This window comes from Schistocerca gregaria, chromosome 1, assembly GCF_023897955.1.
Source record: "Schistocerca gregaria isolate iqSchGreg1 chromosome 1, iqSchGreg1.2, whole genome shotgun sequence".
Taxonomy (NCBI): domain Eukaryota; kingdom Metazoa; phylum Arthropoda; class Insecta; order Orthoptera; family Acrididae; genus Schistocerca; species Schistocerca gregaria.
In genome coordinates this window covers 833,404,524-833,425,409 of record NC_064920.1, presented here as the reverse complement: position 1 = coordinate 833,425,409, position 20,886 = coordinate 833,404,524, and the positions used below count along the sequence as shown (strand labels likewise).

At 38.3% G+C, this 20,886-nt stretch overlaps 1 protein-coding gene across 2 annotated transcripts in view; it reads left to right on the top strand.

The window, feature by feature from the left end:
- LOC126272148 (glutathione S-transferase theta-1-like) overlaps positions 1–17,812 on the top strand; it is a 74,324-nt gene extending 56,512 nt beyond the window's left edge. Inside the window, exons 3-7 of one of the 2 annotated variants that reach the window (XM_049974777.1) lie at positions 7,661–7,748; positions 7,836–7,986; positions 16,479–16,659; positions 17,345–17,543; positions 17,745–17,805. In XM_049974777.1, coding sequence (XP_049830734.1) covers positions 7,661–7,748; positions 7,836–7,986; positions 16,479–16,659; positions 17,345–17,514 — 590 coding nt within the window. In that variant the 3' untranslated portion in view covers positions 17,515–17,543; positions 17,745–17,805. Of the gene's footprint in view, positions 1–7,660; positions 7,749–7,835; positions 7,987–16,478; positions 16,660–17,344 lie in introns of both variants that reach the window. The other variant, XM_049974784.1, reaches the window with a different exon arrangement.
- Positions 17,813–20,886: the final 3,074 nt, after the last annotated feature.

Below are 20,886 nucleotides of genomic sequence, written 5' to 3'. Positions count from 1 at the left end.
AGCCAACAACAGGGAATTGTTTCAGAAAAATTGTGACATCCGCAACCGTGACACAAGACAGGTGAAAAATTTTCACCATGGCTCTGCACCTCTCACTAAAGTACATAGGGGAGTTACTGAGTCAGGTATAAAGATCTTCAATACGCTCCCTATCAATATAAAAAAAGAAATAAGTAATGTACAGGTTTTGAAAAGGAAACTAAAATTATTCCTCATTGAACAAACTTTCTGTAAAATGAATGAATACTTAGAGTTATAAGGTATAAGATTGGGGGAAACTGCCTAAGAAAAGCACTCCCTTAACGATAAAGTGTGATGCCGTTACTTGTAGTTTAACTGAAATTGTGGTGATAAAATGTAAATTTATCTGTTTCATTATGAGAAAATGTGAACTCCCATGTATCCCACTCTCTTGAGCATTCACTTAAATCTCTTCTTAAGGAATGCAGTTAAAATTTGTATTCAATCCAAACCATGACCATGAAGCAAATTTACCTTTTTATATATGTCACTAGCATAAAAATATGCACTATCACTTATTCTACTAATTTAAACAGTCACTTAAATTGTTTAAGGTATAATGCAGGCTTTAATACTGCATGCAAGTAATTGTTCTTGTTAAATAAACAAATGTCCGTGCAATGTGATGTATGAATGTTCACATACTACTGTAACTGTACCAATTGACTTGTCCTATATTACTTGTACACTGGTTGTATAATATGTAATCAACAGTACCAAATAAATAAATAAACAAATAAAAGATATAAACAACTATAATGCATTCTGGTGGCTCTCCTGCTTGTCAGGGAGAATGGCAATTCTAATCATTTACATATCTCCTGATAGTGTGTACATGTACAAATTTACATTGACATATGACCATGTCTCCTTCATGTTTCCCTGTTTCTGTCAGGCAACGTAAATAGACTTGAAGTTATTAAAATAAAACTGCGGGCAAGACAAGGTGTTGGCAGAATTAAAACTGTGAAGATGGGGCATGAGTTGTGGTTGGGTAGCTCAGTTGGTAGAGCACTTGCCTGCGAAAGGAAAAGGTCCTGAGTTCGCGTCTTGGTCCAGCACACAGTTTTAATCTGCCAGGAAGTTTCATATCAGTGCACACTCTGCTGTAGAGTGAAATTTCATTCTAATCTGAGGCCTTGATCAGGGGGCTGCCTTGGATATGTGATGAGAAGATGGTCCAAGAGGGGCTGTTAAGTGACAAATTTCAGGAAACTGAGCAGCACAACCCGACGAATAAGAAGAGGTCGCTGCTGTACATCGTCGTAGTTGGAACTGTGACAGATGGCAGCAACATCTTTGCATTAAGGAAGCTCTTAGGCTTTCCTGTGACTGCCAAAGCTCTCCCTCCAGGCATGGACCCTACGCCACAGTGCTTTAAGTGCCAAGTTGAACGGCATGTTACTAAATACTGCCACAACTCACCACGGTGCTTGCATGACACCCGTGCCTGTGACGGATGACGAGAAGAGATACCAACTTGTGCTCACTGCGGTGGGCCACATGTGGCAAAGTGGTGTGGCTGCCCGGCTTCCCCCAGAAACAAGACACGATGACGGCATCATAAGTGCCACCGAATGAAGATACAACTGAAAGGAATGAAGACAGCTCCCACTGCGCAAGGGCGGCTGGAATATCACGCCAGTGAGAGTGGTGCAGGGGACCGGGCACCAACAGTAGCACAGCAGGAGCCACAAATGTGGGAGATGCACAGAGGAGGTGAGTGCAGCCTTCAAAGCTGCCATGGACGCAGATAAGGCAGCTTTTAAGGCCACCCTGACTGCAGAGACAGAGGAGGCATGCAGCCAACTGCGGCAACTACACTCGCAGATGGTGCACAACATCTGTGTGGATGCCACAGGTGAAGAGAAGTCTCCTGCCGCCATTCCCCTAATGGAGCAGCCGGCGGAAGGACACACCACAGTGGACACACTAGACACACTGAAGAAGATGGAAGCTGCTGACACACCACCAAAGTCCATCATTTCTGAGCGATCAGGACACTCCAGGGTGTGGTCTACATCATCTGCTATACAGGGAAGACTCAACCACAGCTCTCATTGAGCCTGTCAGCACAGCCAATGAGTGAGGAGTGGTGCACTACGTGATCACACATCTCTAAGTGCTTGGCTTTGACGCGCACCCACCAGACACCGATGGGTGATATGGTCCTTCCTCCGCACCAAGTCACCACTGATGCAGAGTGGCAGGGGGCTCTCACAGCTCAACTGCAGCACACCATGCTGCAGCACCATCACGGACTGACCTCTTATGAAGAACATATGTCATGACATGGTATCTGCTTGCATGAAACCCGCTTCTAATTTAACCCATCCTTGCATGATCTATCACAGCTAGCAAGACATCTACTACTGTTCTTACTAACCAACCTAACTATTGCAGAGGTTTTTATCCTTTGGCACTTGCCTTGGCACTTTTTTCCCTCTGATCTTCAAACTGCTATTCTTCGTTTGACTTTCAGACCAAAGTATCTCCAAATTAGAGCGTATAAATGGTTAACCTTAACCAGATGTACACAAACATTGCAGTACCCACATACTGCGACACTTCACTTTAGTGAAAACTAACCCTTATGCAGAAATGGCAGTAGACCTTTTGAGTTGGCCATCATGTTGCTGTGGATGTGGAGGGGCTCCACCTGTGATAAGGGCCATAGGGTATATCAGTTCTTCCCAGACATCAGGGAACATCTGAGACTTAGCCAAATCAATCCCAGCCAGGGTATGGTTCACTTTCTGACAGGCTGCGGCCCTTGCCCTGCACACTTACACAGCATAGGCCACAGCCAGAGTGCTACTGTGTATGTCGGGAACATGGATCCCCAGAACATATACTTTTTCACTGTCACTTACACAGAGCAGCACACCAGACACCAATGCAGTACAACAATGAGATGATATGGGCAATAAGAGACAAAGATGAGTGGGCAACAATAAATGAAATTTCTGATGATGTCTCAAGGACATTACATGACAAATACAGACAGATGCATATAACAGAACACAGCAACACATGCAGAGCATGTAAGACAGCAGGTCCAATTCATGCACCATCCCAGACAGCAGCACTGAAACACACACTTACTCAAAAAGCAAGCACTTTCACTAACACGTACCACAGACGACGTTACACAACATCTAGAATAATTAAACTGTATCAGAATAAACAGTGTAATGCAATCAACCCTGTAAACCTGTTCTAGCTTAAGTATAAACAGTAGGCATATCCATCCCGCAGTAATTACACCACTGTTGGGATGTAACATTTGTAACTGAACACTTAGTATATAAGCAACACAACAGGTAAAATTGAAGGTACATAATATAGGAACTGAAGGTTAATCAATAACTCCAAGAAATAACATACTTCACACTCACACCACTGTGCTCTCCACAGTATACATAGTAGTTATAGTGTTTTTTTAAATAGTGTTTAGAAATATTAATTCATAAATTAAACTATAGTGAACTTGGACTGGAAGGCTCAGAGTAGTTCTGGGGCTTTCAGACCAGGCTGGCTCAGAAAGAGTGACATTTCTCTCTCTCTCTCTCTCTCTCTCTCTCTCTCTCTCTCTCTCTCTCTCTCTCTCTTGCTATCCAAATCTTCCCTATCATCTATCATCAAATCTTCTTAATATTTGAAGTTTTTGTGTTTTTTTTCTTTTAATTTCTAATGTATTTTTAATTTATTATGACTTTCACTGTAATGGCTGAAAACAATAATTGCTGTTTGTAGTATGGAACATGGTTCGTAATCTACCTGAAAAGCTGAAAATGAATGACCTGTTATAAAATGTAAGGCAGTTGGTCTCGAAATGAGCAATAAATCAAATCAAATCTTGGACTTAATGGGATTAGTATTAACCACTACAGCCCTTCTAATGTGCTAAGGGATGCCTTGCATGTGTCTGTATTGTCTAAACTTATGGGGAGAAAATACGACTCATTAACATTTTGTGGACTGATAAGGGATATTTTCTTGTTAATAATCAGCCCTGCTGAGCTAAAATTTCTTTTTGCCAATGGACTTATTGAGTGGACTATTAGCATAGTTAGTGTTGATCTGAAGAGCCTCAGAAACTTTTTTTGTGGACTCCCCACCATACCAGCAACTACATTGGATCCCCCTTTTCAGAGTATCCTGTTTTAAGTAAACTGAAATTTCATCTTATACTGCTGCTCGTCCACTTGTAAGGGTCCTCTAGCTCATCTACCAATTCCCAAATCTGATTTCTTTGTGTTCACTGAAGCTGAGAGTAATTTATAAAGTAAAAATACTGTATTTGTATTTCCAGATGTTTGCAACAATTAATTTACAGAGAATGACTAAATAAACAGAGGCAAACAGTAAATTAAAAGACAGAGAGCAAGGGAGAAGTTGGAGACTGGGTGGGAGGGAGGGAAAAATTTCAACAAATGGAGAGACAATGAGAAACAGAAGAAAAGCTAGGAAAATGTGTAAGAGAAGAGGACACAAAGAGGCAGATATTTGCTTGCACTGATGGTAGAATGCCACATTGACAGCACATTTAAGTTGCACATTCCTCTAATGCATCAGACAAGCTATATTCAGTACTGTGCACTTCCTTCTTTCTTCTGGCTTCAAATTTGTATGATTTTGAATATTTGAACACTCAAATGTTGAAACAAGATGCTCTTCACAAATCTCTACTTCCTCTTTCAGGGATGATTCTGCTCTTCACTTGAGAGCTGTGATGTCTGTCTCAAATGGACAATAAGACATTAATAATGATGTCCTTTGGCATCAGTGAATGCGCATGGACAAGGAATTCATTTGGATACCTTCTGAGTATACTTTTTTCAATGATACATTGTGGTTCCTGAAAGGGTGCAATGAGCAAGCATATTGCAGTACCTTGTTAAAATAAAATGAAGTGTTGAGTGCTTCTTTGCTTGAAGCTCATTAGTAACATCTTGAAACTACAATAGGAAGCCTTAACTCTCTTCCTATCAAAGTTTCAAGACATCAATAATGAGCTTCAAGCAAAGACACACTCAACACTTCCATTTTGTTATGTCAAGGTATTAAGATATGCTTGCTTCTGTTCTGTCACTACGACACTAATCTTGTCAGTGGCATTCACCACAGACTCTCATTATATTGACAATAATATTCCAGGGTGTGCCTATCAGGAGCTGTACTGATTTGGTGAGAAGCTTACTTAAACAAGTTTACTTAAAAATGTAATTAATATTCACCTTTCAAGTTGTTATTAATTTAAGTATCCAAGGTGCATTTTCTTTGAGAAATTTCTCTGTATCTAACTTGTGTCATAACATAATGCAGTACAATTTGCTTAAATGGCTGAAGTGTCATCTTGATGTTGGTTGACTGGTTTCTTACAAATGTTGAACCTTCTACATCTGTGACAAAAATTTCGTAACTTTGTAATTCAAACAAACTTTCTCTCTGAATATCGTAACCAGGTGTAGCATCTTCATCAGGAAACTTCATGATGCACAATATGTACAGTTTCATCTGCATTTCGGAAGCAATATAGTGACCAATGGTGGTGAAATGCTTAGTTTTACTATATTTATCAGACCATAAACCCATCTCAAAAGCACATAAATTGGTTTCTGAACAAGCTTTGGTTTGCTATTGGACATACCTTCTCTGATTTATTCAGCAGTCTCAGAAATCATATGGCAGTTGAGGAAGGACTTCATTAACATTAATGCAGCCAGATTTTGCATTTTATGCATCTATGTCTATAAGTTTTGAAATAAATACATTAACACAACATCTTAAATAGTTTATAAGAATGTAGGTCTTGGGTACATGCGAAATGCAACTACCAGTGACAATGCATTTTTTTTTCCTTGAAGGATGCCTCAGTTTATCAAGAGTTTCTCACTATTAACTCATTTTTATCTGATTAAAGATGAAATTGCTGACACTTCCGTGAAGCAATAAACAAAATGACATAAGTTGCACTCCACAAAATCAACATATTCAGTTTATTGGGTATGGTGTACAGCCAAAAATGTTTCCATATTGCTAACAAGAAAAAATTCTTTTTGACTTAATGTTTCCTTCACTAACTGCTTGGTAAGAATACCCTGTGGTGCTGGTGAAGTTCACACGTAAGATGAAGGCGGGAGTGACAACTGTAACTTAAGCCCCATATTTAAAATTTACAAAGGCTCCATATCTGTTCTTGAGATGTGAGAGCCAAGGTCCAAATCTGCTCTGTGAGATATGGCACCTCCACCAACTGATGCAGCTCCACAGTTGGGAAGTCAATTGGCAGGTGGATGGTCTCACTTCAGCATGCGATTGTTCAGGTACTGGAGTCACTTGTGGCCTGGAGAGATGTTGACTGATGCTACTATAGCATAACTGAATACAGATTACACCAGCATGAGGTAGAGAAGGATTCCAGGCTGTGCTGGCAGTGAGGATGATGGATCCCAACCATTGTGCTGCTTTTGCTTGAACTTGGTCCATGTGAGAACTCCACGTAAGGTGCCTGTTTGAAGTTACACCAAGAAATTTGGCTGTCTCCATCAGTGGGAGAGGGATGCCCTGACTTGTATCTGCTGGTGTCTTCTGGGATCAATTCCTTGCAAAGGGCATTCACTTTTGTCATGGGGGCATTAAAGGACAGGCACTATTTCATCCATATTGCATGGAGGTGTTGCATGTCCACTGGAGACAGCATCCACTGGAGGTGCCCAGCACTCATCCCATGTGAGGACCACTCGTACAGTGTGGTGCTCATTCTGGACTCAAATATTCCCAGTACTGATTGTTGATTCTGTTGTAAGGGGTGCTGCTGATTCACATTGTGCTGATTACATATTTTGTAAAACATATAAATAAATTTTCAGTACATTGCGTTCATTTATTAAAAATTATTTTATTTGAAAATGGAAGTCATTGATGTTTTAAGTCATGAGATGGCAATAAAACTTTTATATGAGTAAGTAAATGTTGCAAGCATCACTTTGAGGTTTTATAAATGGTTTTAAGATACAGAGTTTGAACATTCATTCAAACTTCTGGCAACCTTTGCTCAATTAATTGAAATAACTATAGAGCTGGATAAATGCAGGGCTTTATAGACAGATACAAAATGAAATATAGCAAAGGCAACAGGCTGGCCCAGTGAGTAGCCTCAGCGTGTAACCCGCTGGGCTGGAAAAGCATCAGGCCATTGGGGCATGTTAACACAGCATGGCTGTGTGACACTCCAGATTGACCCTTCTCAGCAGTTTTACACTGACTGCCTTTCCATTTCTTGATTGTCTCGTTTAGATACAAAAAATTTTAGCTGTTGTGGCTATTGTTGGGAGCTTTTGTTTTGCAGTGTTTTTCATTACAAGACAGATAACCTTCCATATGTTGGGAAATATAACTGTTTTTCTTTCTATTATTGTTGCACATCTCACCTTTCATTCTTATTATCTTGTTTGTAATTTTTCTGTTCAGTTTCCCCATATTTGTTAGCATTTTAAAATCAAATGTTTACAATACAACTCTTTTAAAATATGGGGATTTAAATTTATTTGAAAACAAAAAATCCTTTGGTACATCCATAGTTTTACCATATATACAGGCATAATTAAAATTTTCTGTTGAAACTTTCTGATAGGTGAGCAATTTGGTGAAGAATTTTCAAAACTGAATCCTATGAAAAAGGTTCCTATGATCATAGATGGAGATTTCACATTGACTGAAAGGTAAGACACAGTAAATTCTGAGCTTTCGCACCATAACTTTGCTGCCAATGGCAGTTCATTTAGACTGTGAATGGATTTTTGTTTCAGTGTAGGAATTTTAAGATACTTGAGCCGAGAGAGAAATGTTCCTGACCATTGGTATCCTGCTGACAGCAAAAGACAGGCAAGAGTTGATGAATATCTAGAGTGGCAACATACAAATACAAGGAGGAGCTGTTCACTGTATTTCACTAGCAAGGTTAGTAAGATAAGTGATATGTGCACTTTAGTAATGTTGTATTTCATGTATTTACAATGTTCTACATCCTGTTGGTCCTTTGTTTTAGTGAAGGAACTTCTGAAGAATATAGAGGTTGATGTACAAGTCTACGTTTTTTAAAGCTAAGGTGGTAGTGGTGGTGGTGGTGATTAGAGGTTTTGGGTGCTAAATTTCATGGTCATCAGTGCTTGTTTAAAACTAATGATGAGCATTTAATCATCTACAGGTGCACTAATGGTAGCACACAAAGATGCTCTACCTACTATAGTACAAGTCCAGTGTAAACCAAATCAAAGACACCAAGGTGATCACTGGGAAACCTCTCACCTAAAATATAATGTTCACTTGCAGCTTTAAAACTTAGTTAAAGAAAACAGCATAATAATAGAAAAAACAAATAACACACACTCAAAAGAGGAAAAGAGGTCATAGCAAGCAATAAAATGCTAGATTTATTCAAGGAAAATAGCCCAAAAGGGCAATCTTTCAACTGTGCTTGATCTTAGTTAAAAAACTGCTAGTTCATACTACAGTAACAAGTTTACAGGTCATCAAAGCAGCGTTACATAACACCAAAGACCTCAGCAGGTGGAACAACTATACTATACTTTAAAAAAAAAAAAAAAAATTCTTTTTAAAATTTGACAGGAAACAGCCTAGAATGAATATCATGAAAAATACATACATGCTAAGAATATGGGAAAACAGTTGCAATATCAAAAGATAAAGCTGACAGGATTCTCGTGAATATCTAGAACATGCAAGATTTAAAAATAATAATAATAGCAACAATTTCAGAACAACTAAATACATAAAGAACGAGGAGGACATATTATCTAACAATCAGATAAAGCTATACATAGGCAATGGTATGGCTATTAGAAACAGTGACACAAGAAAGAATTCTGGATTAGACTAGAAGTCAACTTTTACATTAGCAGATGGAGACAATCACCACATGCTATTTATGTAACCTGTACTTCACTGCTCTTCCACTTACACTACTCAGCAGCCATGTTGCCTGATATATGAAACAAAACATTTAAGTAACTTTACATAGAGCATTATCAGCTATCTATAACCTGGCAAAGTAAAGACTTACTTATTAGGAACATCAGATAGTGGAATTTACATCTGCAAATTGAAACTTTCAGAAAAATTGTGGAAGAAGTGGCTAATAAGGCATTCTTTTAGTTTGTCCTGCCCAGTGTCTAACCACAATTTGATACAGGCCTTTGTGATACAATATAAAACACCATTCTAAATCATAGATAGCGATATAAAGTCTACATGGAAATTAGTTTTGTGGTTACGAATTTCACAATTCATCCTAAACCCACTCTTGCTGTTAATTACAATTACCATTAGGGAGAACATGAACTGCCACTTGAAAGAACCTCAAGGTTTTTTTTCATGTAGCTTCTGCAAGAATACGGCTGCACACTGCTGTAGAATTTATAAATCTTGACCTTAGCTACATTACCCCAGAAGATTATACTATTTATTTATTTGAATTCCATAGATCTATATTGTGATGAATCACAAGGATGTGGAATGAGTCAGGTTTACATTATTACATAGGTACAATAAACCGTCTACAATAAAATAATGTACACTATTGAGAATATTTTACAGTATAAAAAGAAAAGTATGTATATTTATAAATTGATCATCATATATCAGAAAGACAAATAATGGCTAGCACATTAGAGATAGAGTCTCAAAACATAAATAGAAATTGCAATACTAGTTTACAAAAACAATCATTGATTAATCTTCATATTCTCATCAAGAGAGTAAAACGACTTAGCCATGGATATTTTCTTAATTTAGATTTAAATGTAGGTGGGTCATTAATGTGGACTTTAATATCTGACATAAGATAATTGAAAACTTTTTGAGCAGAACAGTGAACACCTTTTGTGCAAGACTTAGAGGTTTTATAGTCCTATGTAAATCATTTTTAGACCTTGTATTGTGATCATGGTATGCGCTATTAGATGTTAAGAGAGAGTGATTATTATAACCAAATTCCATGAGAGAAAATAAGTATTGAGAAGTGGTCATTAATATTCAGAGCTTATGGAACTGGTTTCTGCAAGAACATCTTGGGTGAATGACACTCTTGATTCTAAGTGCTCTCTTTCTCACAAAAGAGATTATTTTGGCTAAAGGTTGCTTACCCCCAAAAAATATTATATGATATGACAGTATATTACAAAGACAGTACTGACTGAAACTACTTAAGCAACCATTGTGCAGATCAACTCAGTAAGACTGATTTCTATATGCAAAGCAGGCAGAATTGATGTTTTTGGTTTATGTTCTGTGTGCTGGCATCAGGTCAATTTATCATGCATTCATATGAGTTGGAACTTCATATATGGAGTCTCATCCAGTGTGTGCTAGTTGGATCTTTACTCCTGATTCATGTCATTTTTATTTGTATGTAACTGCAAAATATGAGTCATTATACAGGGTGTAACAAAAAGGTACAGCCAAACTTTCAGGAAACATTCCTCACACATAAATACAGAAAAGGTGTTATGTGGACATGTGTCCGGAAATGCTTAATTTCTATGTTAGAGCTCATTTTAGTTTCGTCAGTATGGAGCGCGTTATCATGATTTCATACGGGATATTCTACCTGTGCTGCTCGAACATGTGCCTTTACAAGTACAACACAACATGTGGTTCATGCACAATGGAGCTCCTGCACATTTCAGTCGAAGTGTTCGTACGCTTCTCAACAACAGATTCAGTGACCGATGGATTGGTAGAGGTGGACCAATTCCATGGCCTCCACGCTCTCCTGACCTCAACTCTCTTGACTTTCATTTATGAAGGCATTTGAAAGCTCTTGTCTATGCAACCCCGGTACCAAATGTAGAGACACTTTGTGCTCGTATTGTGGACGGCTGTGATACAATACGCCATTCTCAAGGGCTGCATCAGCGCATCAGAGATTCCATGTGACGGAGGGTGGATGCATGTATCCTCGCTAACGGAGGACATTTTGAACATTTCCTGTAACAAAGTGTTTGAAGTCACACTGGTACGTTCTGTTTGCTGTGTGTTTCCATTCCTTGATTAATGTGATTTGAAGTAATGAGCTCTAACATGGAAAGTAAGCGTTTCTGGACACATGTCCACATAACATATTTTCTTTCTTTGTGTGTGAGGAATGTTTCCTGAAAGTTTGGCCATACCTTTTTCTAACACCTTGTATAATAAAGAGCTAAGCTGTATGCTGTCAACCAATAGTAAGACTGAGCCATCTCTCTCAGCTGTGTCTGGCACAGATATTGTATCATCAAGCAACACAGTTTTTGAAGACTCCTCCAATGTCCCAGTCATTTAAATAAGCCAAGAATGGGAGTGGACTTAACACCTGAACGTTGTGGGACACCATTTTTTATGTTTCTCACACTGAATTGAGTATTATTCCTGTTATATGATTTGACATGACTCTTTTTCTGTTGTAATGATTCCGTCCATGCACCATTTTCCAAGATTCTATAGTAGAATTTTATGGTGTTCAGGGTGAAAGAATTAGACAAGTCAGAATATTTAGCACTGAAGGATGTGCAGATGAGGTCTTGCAAGATCCAGGATGATGAGCTGAAATCGGTCTGAAAATTTAAATACCTGGGGTCATACATACAGAGGGATGGAGGACTGGAAAGCAAGATACAACACCGAATAAATTGCGGTTCGAACAACTGGAGGAAAATGAGTGGAGTGTTGTGTGACAAGAAAGTGAGTATTGGGTTGAAAGGGAAAGTTTACAAGTCAGTGGTAAGGCCTGCTATGATATACGGGGCAGAGACATGACCAATCACAGTAGCCCAGGAAAGGAAGATGGAAGTGGCGGAAATGAGGATGCTGAGGTGGATGTGTGGGGTAACAAGGAAGGACAGGATTAGAAATGAATTTGTTAGAAGAGCTGTGAAAGTGTGACCCATGGGGAAAAAGATACAAGAGAGCAAACTAAGGTGGTACGGACACTAACAGAGAAAAGGGGAAGAGTATATCGGAAACAGAGTTGAAGATATAAAGATTGAAGGAGCGAGAAGGAGAGGAAGACCGAAGATGAGGTGGAAGGTTAAGATATCCGGGGACCTAAGGGAGAAAGGATGGAAGAAGGAAGAGTCAATGGATAGAGAACTATGGAGGAGAACAATGGAGAAGAGCAATGCCGACCCTACGTGACGTGGGACAAGGCGACTATAAAGAAGAAGAAGAAGAAGAAGAAGAAGAAGAAGGGTGAAAGAACTAGACAAGATCACAGAAAACACCAACAGGGTAATTTTTCTTTTTTATCGCTACCAAAGCTGAATACATTGCATTCTTACTAGAGAAGCTCTTATGGAAGCCAGACTGAGCTGGTAAAGGTGAAACCACATCTCCTGTAAGCTATCTTCTGAAATATTTTTCGTAACATGGGATGGAGGGAGATTGGTATATAGTTAGAGGTCATCTGTTTTCTCTATTTTTACAAATTGGGCTCACTGCTGCGTATTTCATCTTTCATGAAACACAACTTTACTTGTCAACTGTCTGATATATGGTGGTGGAGTAAGTGATGCCTATGTAAGTAATTTTCAGTTACCTGCTTTCAGTTACAGTTAGACATAATTATTTGAATTTAGTGCCCAACAACTTGGCTTTAACATCATATGTCTCACTGCTACTGGGAATTTAGTACCATCTGCATTACATACAGTGTTCATTTCATGCCTAATAATGCACCAAATGGCCTTTGCTTTATTTTAAGAATTTTAAATCTTTTGTACATAATACACAGGTTTTGCTTTTTTTAATGACACTGAAGAATTTTGCATGCTGTTTGTAGTGCGACAAATGTTCAGCTTTTAGCTTTTTTCATTTTTGAGTCCTTTTCTACAATGCATTACACATATGTAACAGTGAGATTCAAGGTAATGTATCGGCTTGGGTAAGATAAATGTATAATCATAGTTTTGCATTCTGAATCAAATTATTACAAAAACTCATACAATAATGTAACAATAAATATATTTACATACATTTCTTTTGTACTGGAATTTTCTGAAGCAGTTTCTGTCTTTGTTGAAGCATAGAAAAACTTTGAATTTTGGAATTGAACAAAAGTGTTCTGTTTCCTGCAAATTTTGCACCTTCCTCTTGTGTTATTCCACTGAGGAAAGTGGTCAATTTTGTCCTTTTGGCATTCTAACACTGGAGTTACTGTAGTAGCTGGTTTCTTGAATTTTTTGGAGATATCTTCAGTGCTTGGACATCCCTTCTTGAATTTTAATCGTCCAGCAGATATCAATGCACTTGCAACATTAGTTTGAAACAGTCTGAGAGAAACATGTTTTCAGGCAGGATCTTGCAGTCTTCTCTGTATTTCTGCCAGCTATTGACAACAGATATTGTTACTGTCTACCAGAAGGTATACAAATACCATCTTCTGGATTTTATGGGATATTTGTACAGCGATGTCAACATATCATAAAGATCTACTCCTCCCATATTACAATTGTACATTAGAACAATGTTTGGTCTTGAGACAAGAATATGTTCTTTATTAGTCCTATCCCATCTTTTTGCCATGTCCTTTCGCTCTACACCAGTTAGCAAAGATAACAATGTAATGCATTTGTTATCATACCATTTTGCAACGACGAACATGCCCGTTGTGTCAACTTGTGAAGCTATAGTACCGCGTCCTTGCACTTTCATCTGCTTTTCTTTAGGAAGAGTACATTGCTTGAATCTTTCAGCTCTTATGGTGCCTGTATAATAAATACCTCTCTTCAAGAGACTCTCAGCTATATCTTATCTTCTCTCTGTGTTAGTTTAGTAACAATAAGTTTCGGAAAGTGGCTTCGAGCCATTGTAGCAGAAATCAGATTATACACCATGTTTTTCCCAATAACATCATGCATTAGGCATCAGAGCCAAGCCCATTCACAAATAAATATCTAAAAGCTTCTCCAGCTCAGCTAAGGTAATGTCAATAGTTGTACCAAATTTCTGAATACTATAAATATTAGTTTGTTGAACACAGAGTTCCAGCATTTCACGTGTCACAAGAGATCTGAAGTACTGCAAAGAGGTAAGAACTTCTTCAGGTTTGTCTTCTGGAAGCTGCACAAGTGGATGAATTTCTGGAGTAAGGTCACCACTGATACACAGTAATTTTGTATCTTCTGGAACTTCCTCAGGATTTACTGAATCAAAAACATACAACTCTTGCAACATTTTTGGAGTTTAAGTTTCTCCACTGTAATGATACGTGATACCATTAGTTGGAATTTTATCATCATCCTCATCATCAAGTTAAAAAACATCACTTTCATCAGGATTATTTAGACTCTCAAGAATGTCATCAATAATTAACTGGAAATAAAAGAAAATGCCTAACATCACAATATGAACATTCATAAACACAACCATAAATACACACAGGCTGTTACACATATATAACATGAGTTCATTTCAATAATCCTATGGTATTTCAATATGCAGAGCCAAAATAATACAAATAATTGGCCCACTAGTACTTATTTAAAGAGAAAATATTTAATATATACTAATTAAGGAGCCCACATACCTTCGACGACATAATTGTGACGAACTTCTGCTCTGGAGCACCTAAGAAATTACAAAGATGGTCAAAGATAATATTTGTGCAGTAGTTCCAATTATTCCTGACAGAATGCGCTGCAAAACCTTAGGCATTGGTGAACTAACATTGACTAAAGACCAGTAAAGCCCATATAAAACTTATGTTACATATATGTAACTGGAGGTACTAAGAGTTAATGACGTTTAAAACATTTGCTTTTGAGGCTTTGTACACTGTAAGAACTCCTGTTTGGTATGTTCTCAAGTCTGTTACTGAAGTACAGTATTCAAAGTGCTATAAATGTATTACTCATTCATGTCTATGATCTGGAATTTTATTCCGCTTACAAGAACTACTCCCCCTCTCTTCATGTTATCCCTACAGTAATGTAGCATTGGATCTGTGAAGTTGCTGATCTTTTGTGCACTCATTAATTTCTTGGCATATTTTCCATGAGGTTTAGTAGTATAACCCAGACACACAAGGACAATACTTGAAGGGGACAAAGCTATAAACGTGATTTAGAATCAGCAGTGCAGTGACAGGGTGGAAGCCAGCCACCAACAAAATCAGTCAGTGTTGGCCAGCAGACTACATAGTCAGTAGCTCTGTATCTGCCTCTTTGTCAACAGAGTACACATGCTGATGCTGTGCAACCCTTAGGGAGGTATTACAGCCTGATTATAACAACTAGGTCATTGGTCCCATCCCAGAACTTTCTGTGCAACCCATCGACTTTGAAGTTACAGTAATATCAGCATAGAGCTGCAGGAGGCCCTACTTAAGGATGCATGAACCGGCTCATCATCGTCGAACACACGGGCAGCAATGCAACATTGTGCCTGTGCTACTCCATGCTCCACCGACGATGCAGACACTCTTGCCTCTGCCAGGATATGAGCTGCTGCTTGGTGTCTAAGCATCTGGGCACCAGTGGCAGCCCTGCACTTGGCTGCTATCCCTTGAGAACAACAAGAGTATCTAGACATCTATGGCCTTGCCAGAGTACCAAAACTATGTTCTGAACCCTGGAGTGGGATGCAGCCCGATGTCCTCACAGCAACAGGTGACACCACACCGTCACCGTGAGCATGGCAGTGCAACAGTCATCACAGCAGTGGTGGTGGGCGTCAGCAGCTGTAGACTACTGGACCAGATACATGCCCTTGTATTCACTGCACTGCCCACTAATGCCTGTTAAAAAAATCCCCAATAAAGAAGGTGTTGTAACCATCATCAGTTATTCTTCAGCTGCACAACATCCTTCCTTGGCAGAGAATTCTAGCCCATGCTGAGCAATAAGAAGCACCCTGTTATAACACATTTGGTAGTGAAAGATGGCTGCTGACACTTGATGTCATCATCTGAAAAAATGATTCTGGCTTTAGAAAAGGATATATCAACTGGAATTGCAAAAAGTGATCAAAGTGTGTGATGAAATAACTCTGTGTTAGACCACAGTGTCACTGTCAGTGAACATGCAGCACAAAAGAAATTGACACTGATGTGAATTAAATAAATCACCTTCTTTGTTGTGTCTCCTGAATGTAGTTAAAAGAGGTTATATTTATTACGGAGGACACATTCTGGATATGGCAATATCAGTATGTTATGTCAGGTGATATACTTGCCTGTTATCGCATTATAGGCCAATTTATGGTGAAAAAACTCATTCATAAATCATGACAAGAAATGTATTAGAAATTTTATTTATTTATTTATTTTATTCTGAGACATTAATGGCCCTCTTTTAGCTGTCAGCAACACATTTAAAAATTAGCATATCATGGCTGAAATACACTAACTCTTTTAGCATGTCTTATTGATCAGCAAATTATGCCTGTTTTTTCAACAGTTTCTGTTTCCAGCAATGAAAGGAAAACAGCCTAATCCTGAAACAGTTGCTAGACGAGAACAAATAATGGCAGCAACATTAAATGAAGTGGAAAATATCTGGTTGAACAACAAACCATATCTGGCTGGAGATGAAATCAGTATTGCTGATCTCCTTGGGGCATGTGAGATTGAACAAATTAGTGAGTATTACATCACTGTGAAACACCATTAAGAAACTTGCTTCATCCTCTTCCTGTTCTTGCTGAAAAAACTTTTTTTCTATCACAGACTGCATATATTTGTATTCCTTTGTTTCCATTTCTCTTCTTAACAAATGAGTGTTTCTTAAAATCCCAAAAGGAATTATGAGGAATATAACTTCAAGGAAATAAAATAGATACAAAGACTTTTGTCCGTTAGTGTGTAAAATGAGAGCTTACCAATAAGCGCTTCATTTAAAAAAAGAAAGGAAGAGATAGAGAGAGAAAGGTGAATAGACTTTTTAACACATTTCTTCCTAGTGTTGCATATGACATGCAATACAAAGTTTAACTTCACAAAATGCAGTCAAAATGAACTCATACAAAACTCATCATGCATGTGTTAAGTCATTCACAAGTTCTCTGGCAATGTTTTTATAGTTCACTATTAGTCTACACTTCATAAAAAAAATAAATGGCTGAAAACTTTGTGTTGCACCACTGGGAAGAAATAGGTTAAACAACTGAATGGGAAAGTTTGAACTGCCTGTTACCATTAATTCATTCATTGTGTGGTACTTGGGATGTTACTCACCACTGTGTAAGCTTTATAGCAGGCTTAAGATTACCTTTTCTAATTCAGAGTGGAGAGATTGTATTAGATTTTTAATAATTATGTTTCCAGGAATGGCAGGCTACAATCCCTGTGATGGATTTCCAAAACTCTCTGCTTGGTTAGAGCGAGTTCATCATGACACACTACCGCATTATGACAAAGTTCATGCGATGGTTAGAAAAATAACAGAGAAGTATGGAGGTGTACCACATCCTTCAGTCACAAATCTGTGTTACTGAACAACAAATGCAGATATTGGAAAGGCTTGGTACATGGATTTGTATTTATCTTTAAATTGAACAGCCTTTCTTTTGTTGAGTGCTGTACATAACAACGTACAATTTAAAATGTTAAAATATTATATGCAGAGGCTTATTGTAAAGCCACATGAAAAATAATTAGTGTCTCATTGTAACGTTACTTCAACATGTATAGCGTTTTTTATAAGAATATGTGCTTCATTCCATAGGTGCCATCACCCAGTGAGTTTTCAAGATACACAAACAGAAAATATACTCAGCTGAAGCAAAAACAAAAGTTTTCTTTTAATACTTATTTGAGACTACACCTTATATCCTCTTTCACTGCCTATAGCATTAAGGGTGACTGTGCAAAATCTAATGATTTAAGCAGTAAAGGCAACAACTCACTGAACAGATGAAGCAATGAGTTCTTGATTGACACATAAACAAGACTGAGAACACTGATAGCTTAGCTGACTACATTGTGCAACCACTGTAGCTCTGCTTGCTTAAGGCATTGTGTTGTATGGAGTGTAGAGGGGAGGTGAGGGGTGGGGTGGGGGGGGGGGGGGGGGGGGGGGGGTAGGAGAAGGCGGGATCCTGGAGGGAGGGTTGGCCAAAGGTGCAAAGGTGGCTGACAGTTGGGAGCGAGAGACAGCTGGCACATGGATTAGTGCTATTCCTCTGGTGAGCTTGTTCTGACTACAGGCAGGGGGCTGCATGCACTGTACAGTGACATGGAGGAGTGGACTGCGTGGAGAGAAGGGGCACAGGAAAACTGGGCTAAGTCTATTTACTTACACTGCGGAAGACATCGCAGGTACAAAGAGAGTAAAGAAAACAAAATCTCACATGAAATGTGACAGCTATTTACAAAAATGTGAGAATTTCAAGCAAACACTAACACAAAAATGCTAGAATGTGCTAAATGAAACGAAACTGTTAAGAAGATACAATGAAAATTTGGGGAGAGGGTAAGGAGTCATTCCAATCCCAGGAGCGGGATTGGAATGACTCCTTACCCTCTCCCTTAAAACCCACATCCTTTCGTCTTTCCCTCTCCTTCCCTCTTTCCTGAAGAAGCAACCGTCGGTTGCGAAAGCTAGAAATTCTGTGTGTGTGTTTGTGTGTTTTATTTATTGTGACTATCTACCGGCGCTTTCCTGCTTGGTAAGTCTTGGAATCTTTGTTTTTAATATATTTTTCCCATGTGGAAGTTTCTTTCTATTTTATTTATACTACAGAATTTAAGACATACTTTAATTTTAAGCAATTTTTAAAAAATGACATTTTTGCCATTTCTATTATTAGATTGCAAAGCCAGAAGAAGAAAAAATTCTTAGTTTATAAAATTGAACGGAGCTTTAAAATTCCTCAAAATCATCATTCAAACTTTTTCCTTCATTTTCTTCTTCTTATTCATCATCGTTGTCTTCTTCTTGTATAAGGTGGTCTTCACTGCCACTGACAGTATTACTTATGCCTCACTTCTTGAAATATTAACAAATGTCTTCTCTCATTCTAGACCATGACTGCTTTATCCACTGGCACACTTATTTGATTGTATGTCATTTTAAAGCTCCCATCGGCGTGAACTCATGTTGGGTTTCATCCATCACCCATATGTTCTGTTGCTCTCTCATGCACATTTTAAATGGTTTATTTATCAAGACATCAAGAGGTTGCAATGGTGAAGTATGTTCTACTGGAATAACAGTGAGCTCTTTGTTTCCCGGTCTCAATTTCTCTTTCAATAAAGCATCTTTGCTTCTCTCCCACGCTCTGTTAATCCATAATTTCATACCAGCATCATCTGCCCCCGGCAGATGCATGGTCAGTGCAACAGAATGTCAATCCTAAGGGCCCGGGTTTGATTCCCAGCTGAGTCGAAGATTTTCTCCACTCAGTGACTGGGTGTTGTGTTGTCCTAATCATCCTCATTTGATCCCTATTGACGTACAAGTAGCCGAAGCGGCATCAAATCGAAAGACTTGCACCCAGCGAACAGTCTACTCAATGGGAGGCCCTAGTCACACGACATTTCAATACCAGCACCATCCACCCAACCCTTGTCATGTACATGAACAACAACACCTGGTAGTATTCCAGAAGGTTTTGGCATTGTTTTGAACTTGAAAATGATCATTGGGCCAGCACAACATGACAACACTGTGGTGCATTTTTTTGTGTCCACCAGTTTTTATAGTTACAGTTTTAACACCTTTCATGGCAACAGTCTGTTACCTGGCACATCAAATGTTCAGAGGAGTTTCATCCATATTTGCTATCTGTCTTAGTTTCACACTGGTTTTCTTTTGACACTGAATAATAAAGTGATGGAGAGACAACATTTCCAATTCATACTCTTGTGGTATTTTCCCAAGATATTTTGGTTTTGGTTTTCATACTAAGTTCATGATGCTTCATAAACCTGTAGCACCAACTAGCTCCACCCTTAAAGTCATTTAAGTTACACTGTGGCACTAGCTTATGAGCATGTATTTAAATCATTTTTTTTATTAATTCCAATGCCATTTTTATGGTGTCCTCAAGTCCATTTCTATATGACATATTCTAGTTTTGGCCATTTTGCATTCAGACCTTTATTTGCACATTTAGTCTTACTCATTTTTTCAGTTCTCCTTTACCAGCCCGTCATTTGCAAATGGTTTTATGTGTTGGTGGAGGGTCAAAATGCCACTCAGCTGCTCTGTTTCCATGTTCTTCTGCATATGCCGTTACTTTCTATTTATAGCATGCATCATATGAATACCTTTTATTTTTTTCCATTATGAAACTAGCTACTAGTAAAAATATTGTACTGTTACCAATAACACAAGTCACTTTCATATGAAGTTCACTGGCACCATTAGCTGCAATGATGCATCATTCACTAAACAGTGTTCTTGGTTTGTGATGGGAGGGTGGGAGGGAGAAAGTGTTAGCAAGCTTGCAAATTGCTACATCTCATTTTCGTGACATTGATGCACTGCTGCTGGCAGTTGAATCCAATGTTGTCAGATAGATACAGGTTTCCCCCAGCATCGAATATGACTGGTGGGATTTTTAAATCGAACACTAGACATTTTGGAGGCAATTTTTCAAAGAAAAAAGTGTGTCTTATAATCCATTAAATACAGTAATGTTTTAAATGTCCTGCTATTGTAGTTAAAACTGAGTGCAAGAAAGAAAACAAACTACACATTTTCACAGCAGAGTACAGCACAACATTTTATTTCTCACAGTCACTTTTAGCAGAAAACATGTAAACTTTTGTTAAAAAAAAGTAGGCTACATTTGTCTGAGTATTCATTAGAGTACTGTGTAAAAATTTGAGGTAAATCAGTCAAGAAATTTTCTAGACTTTTG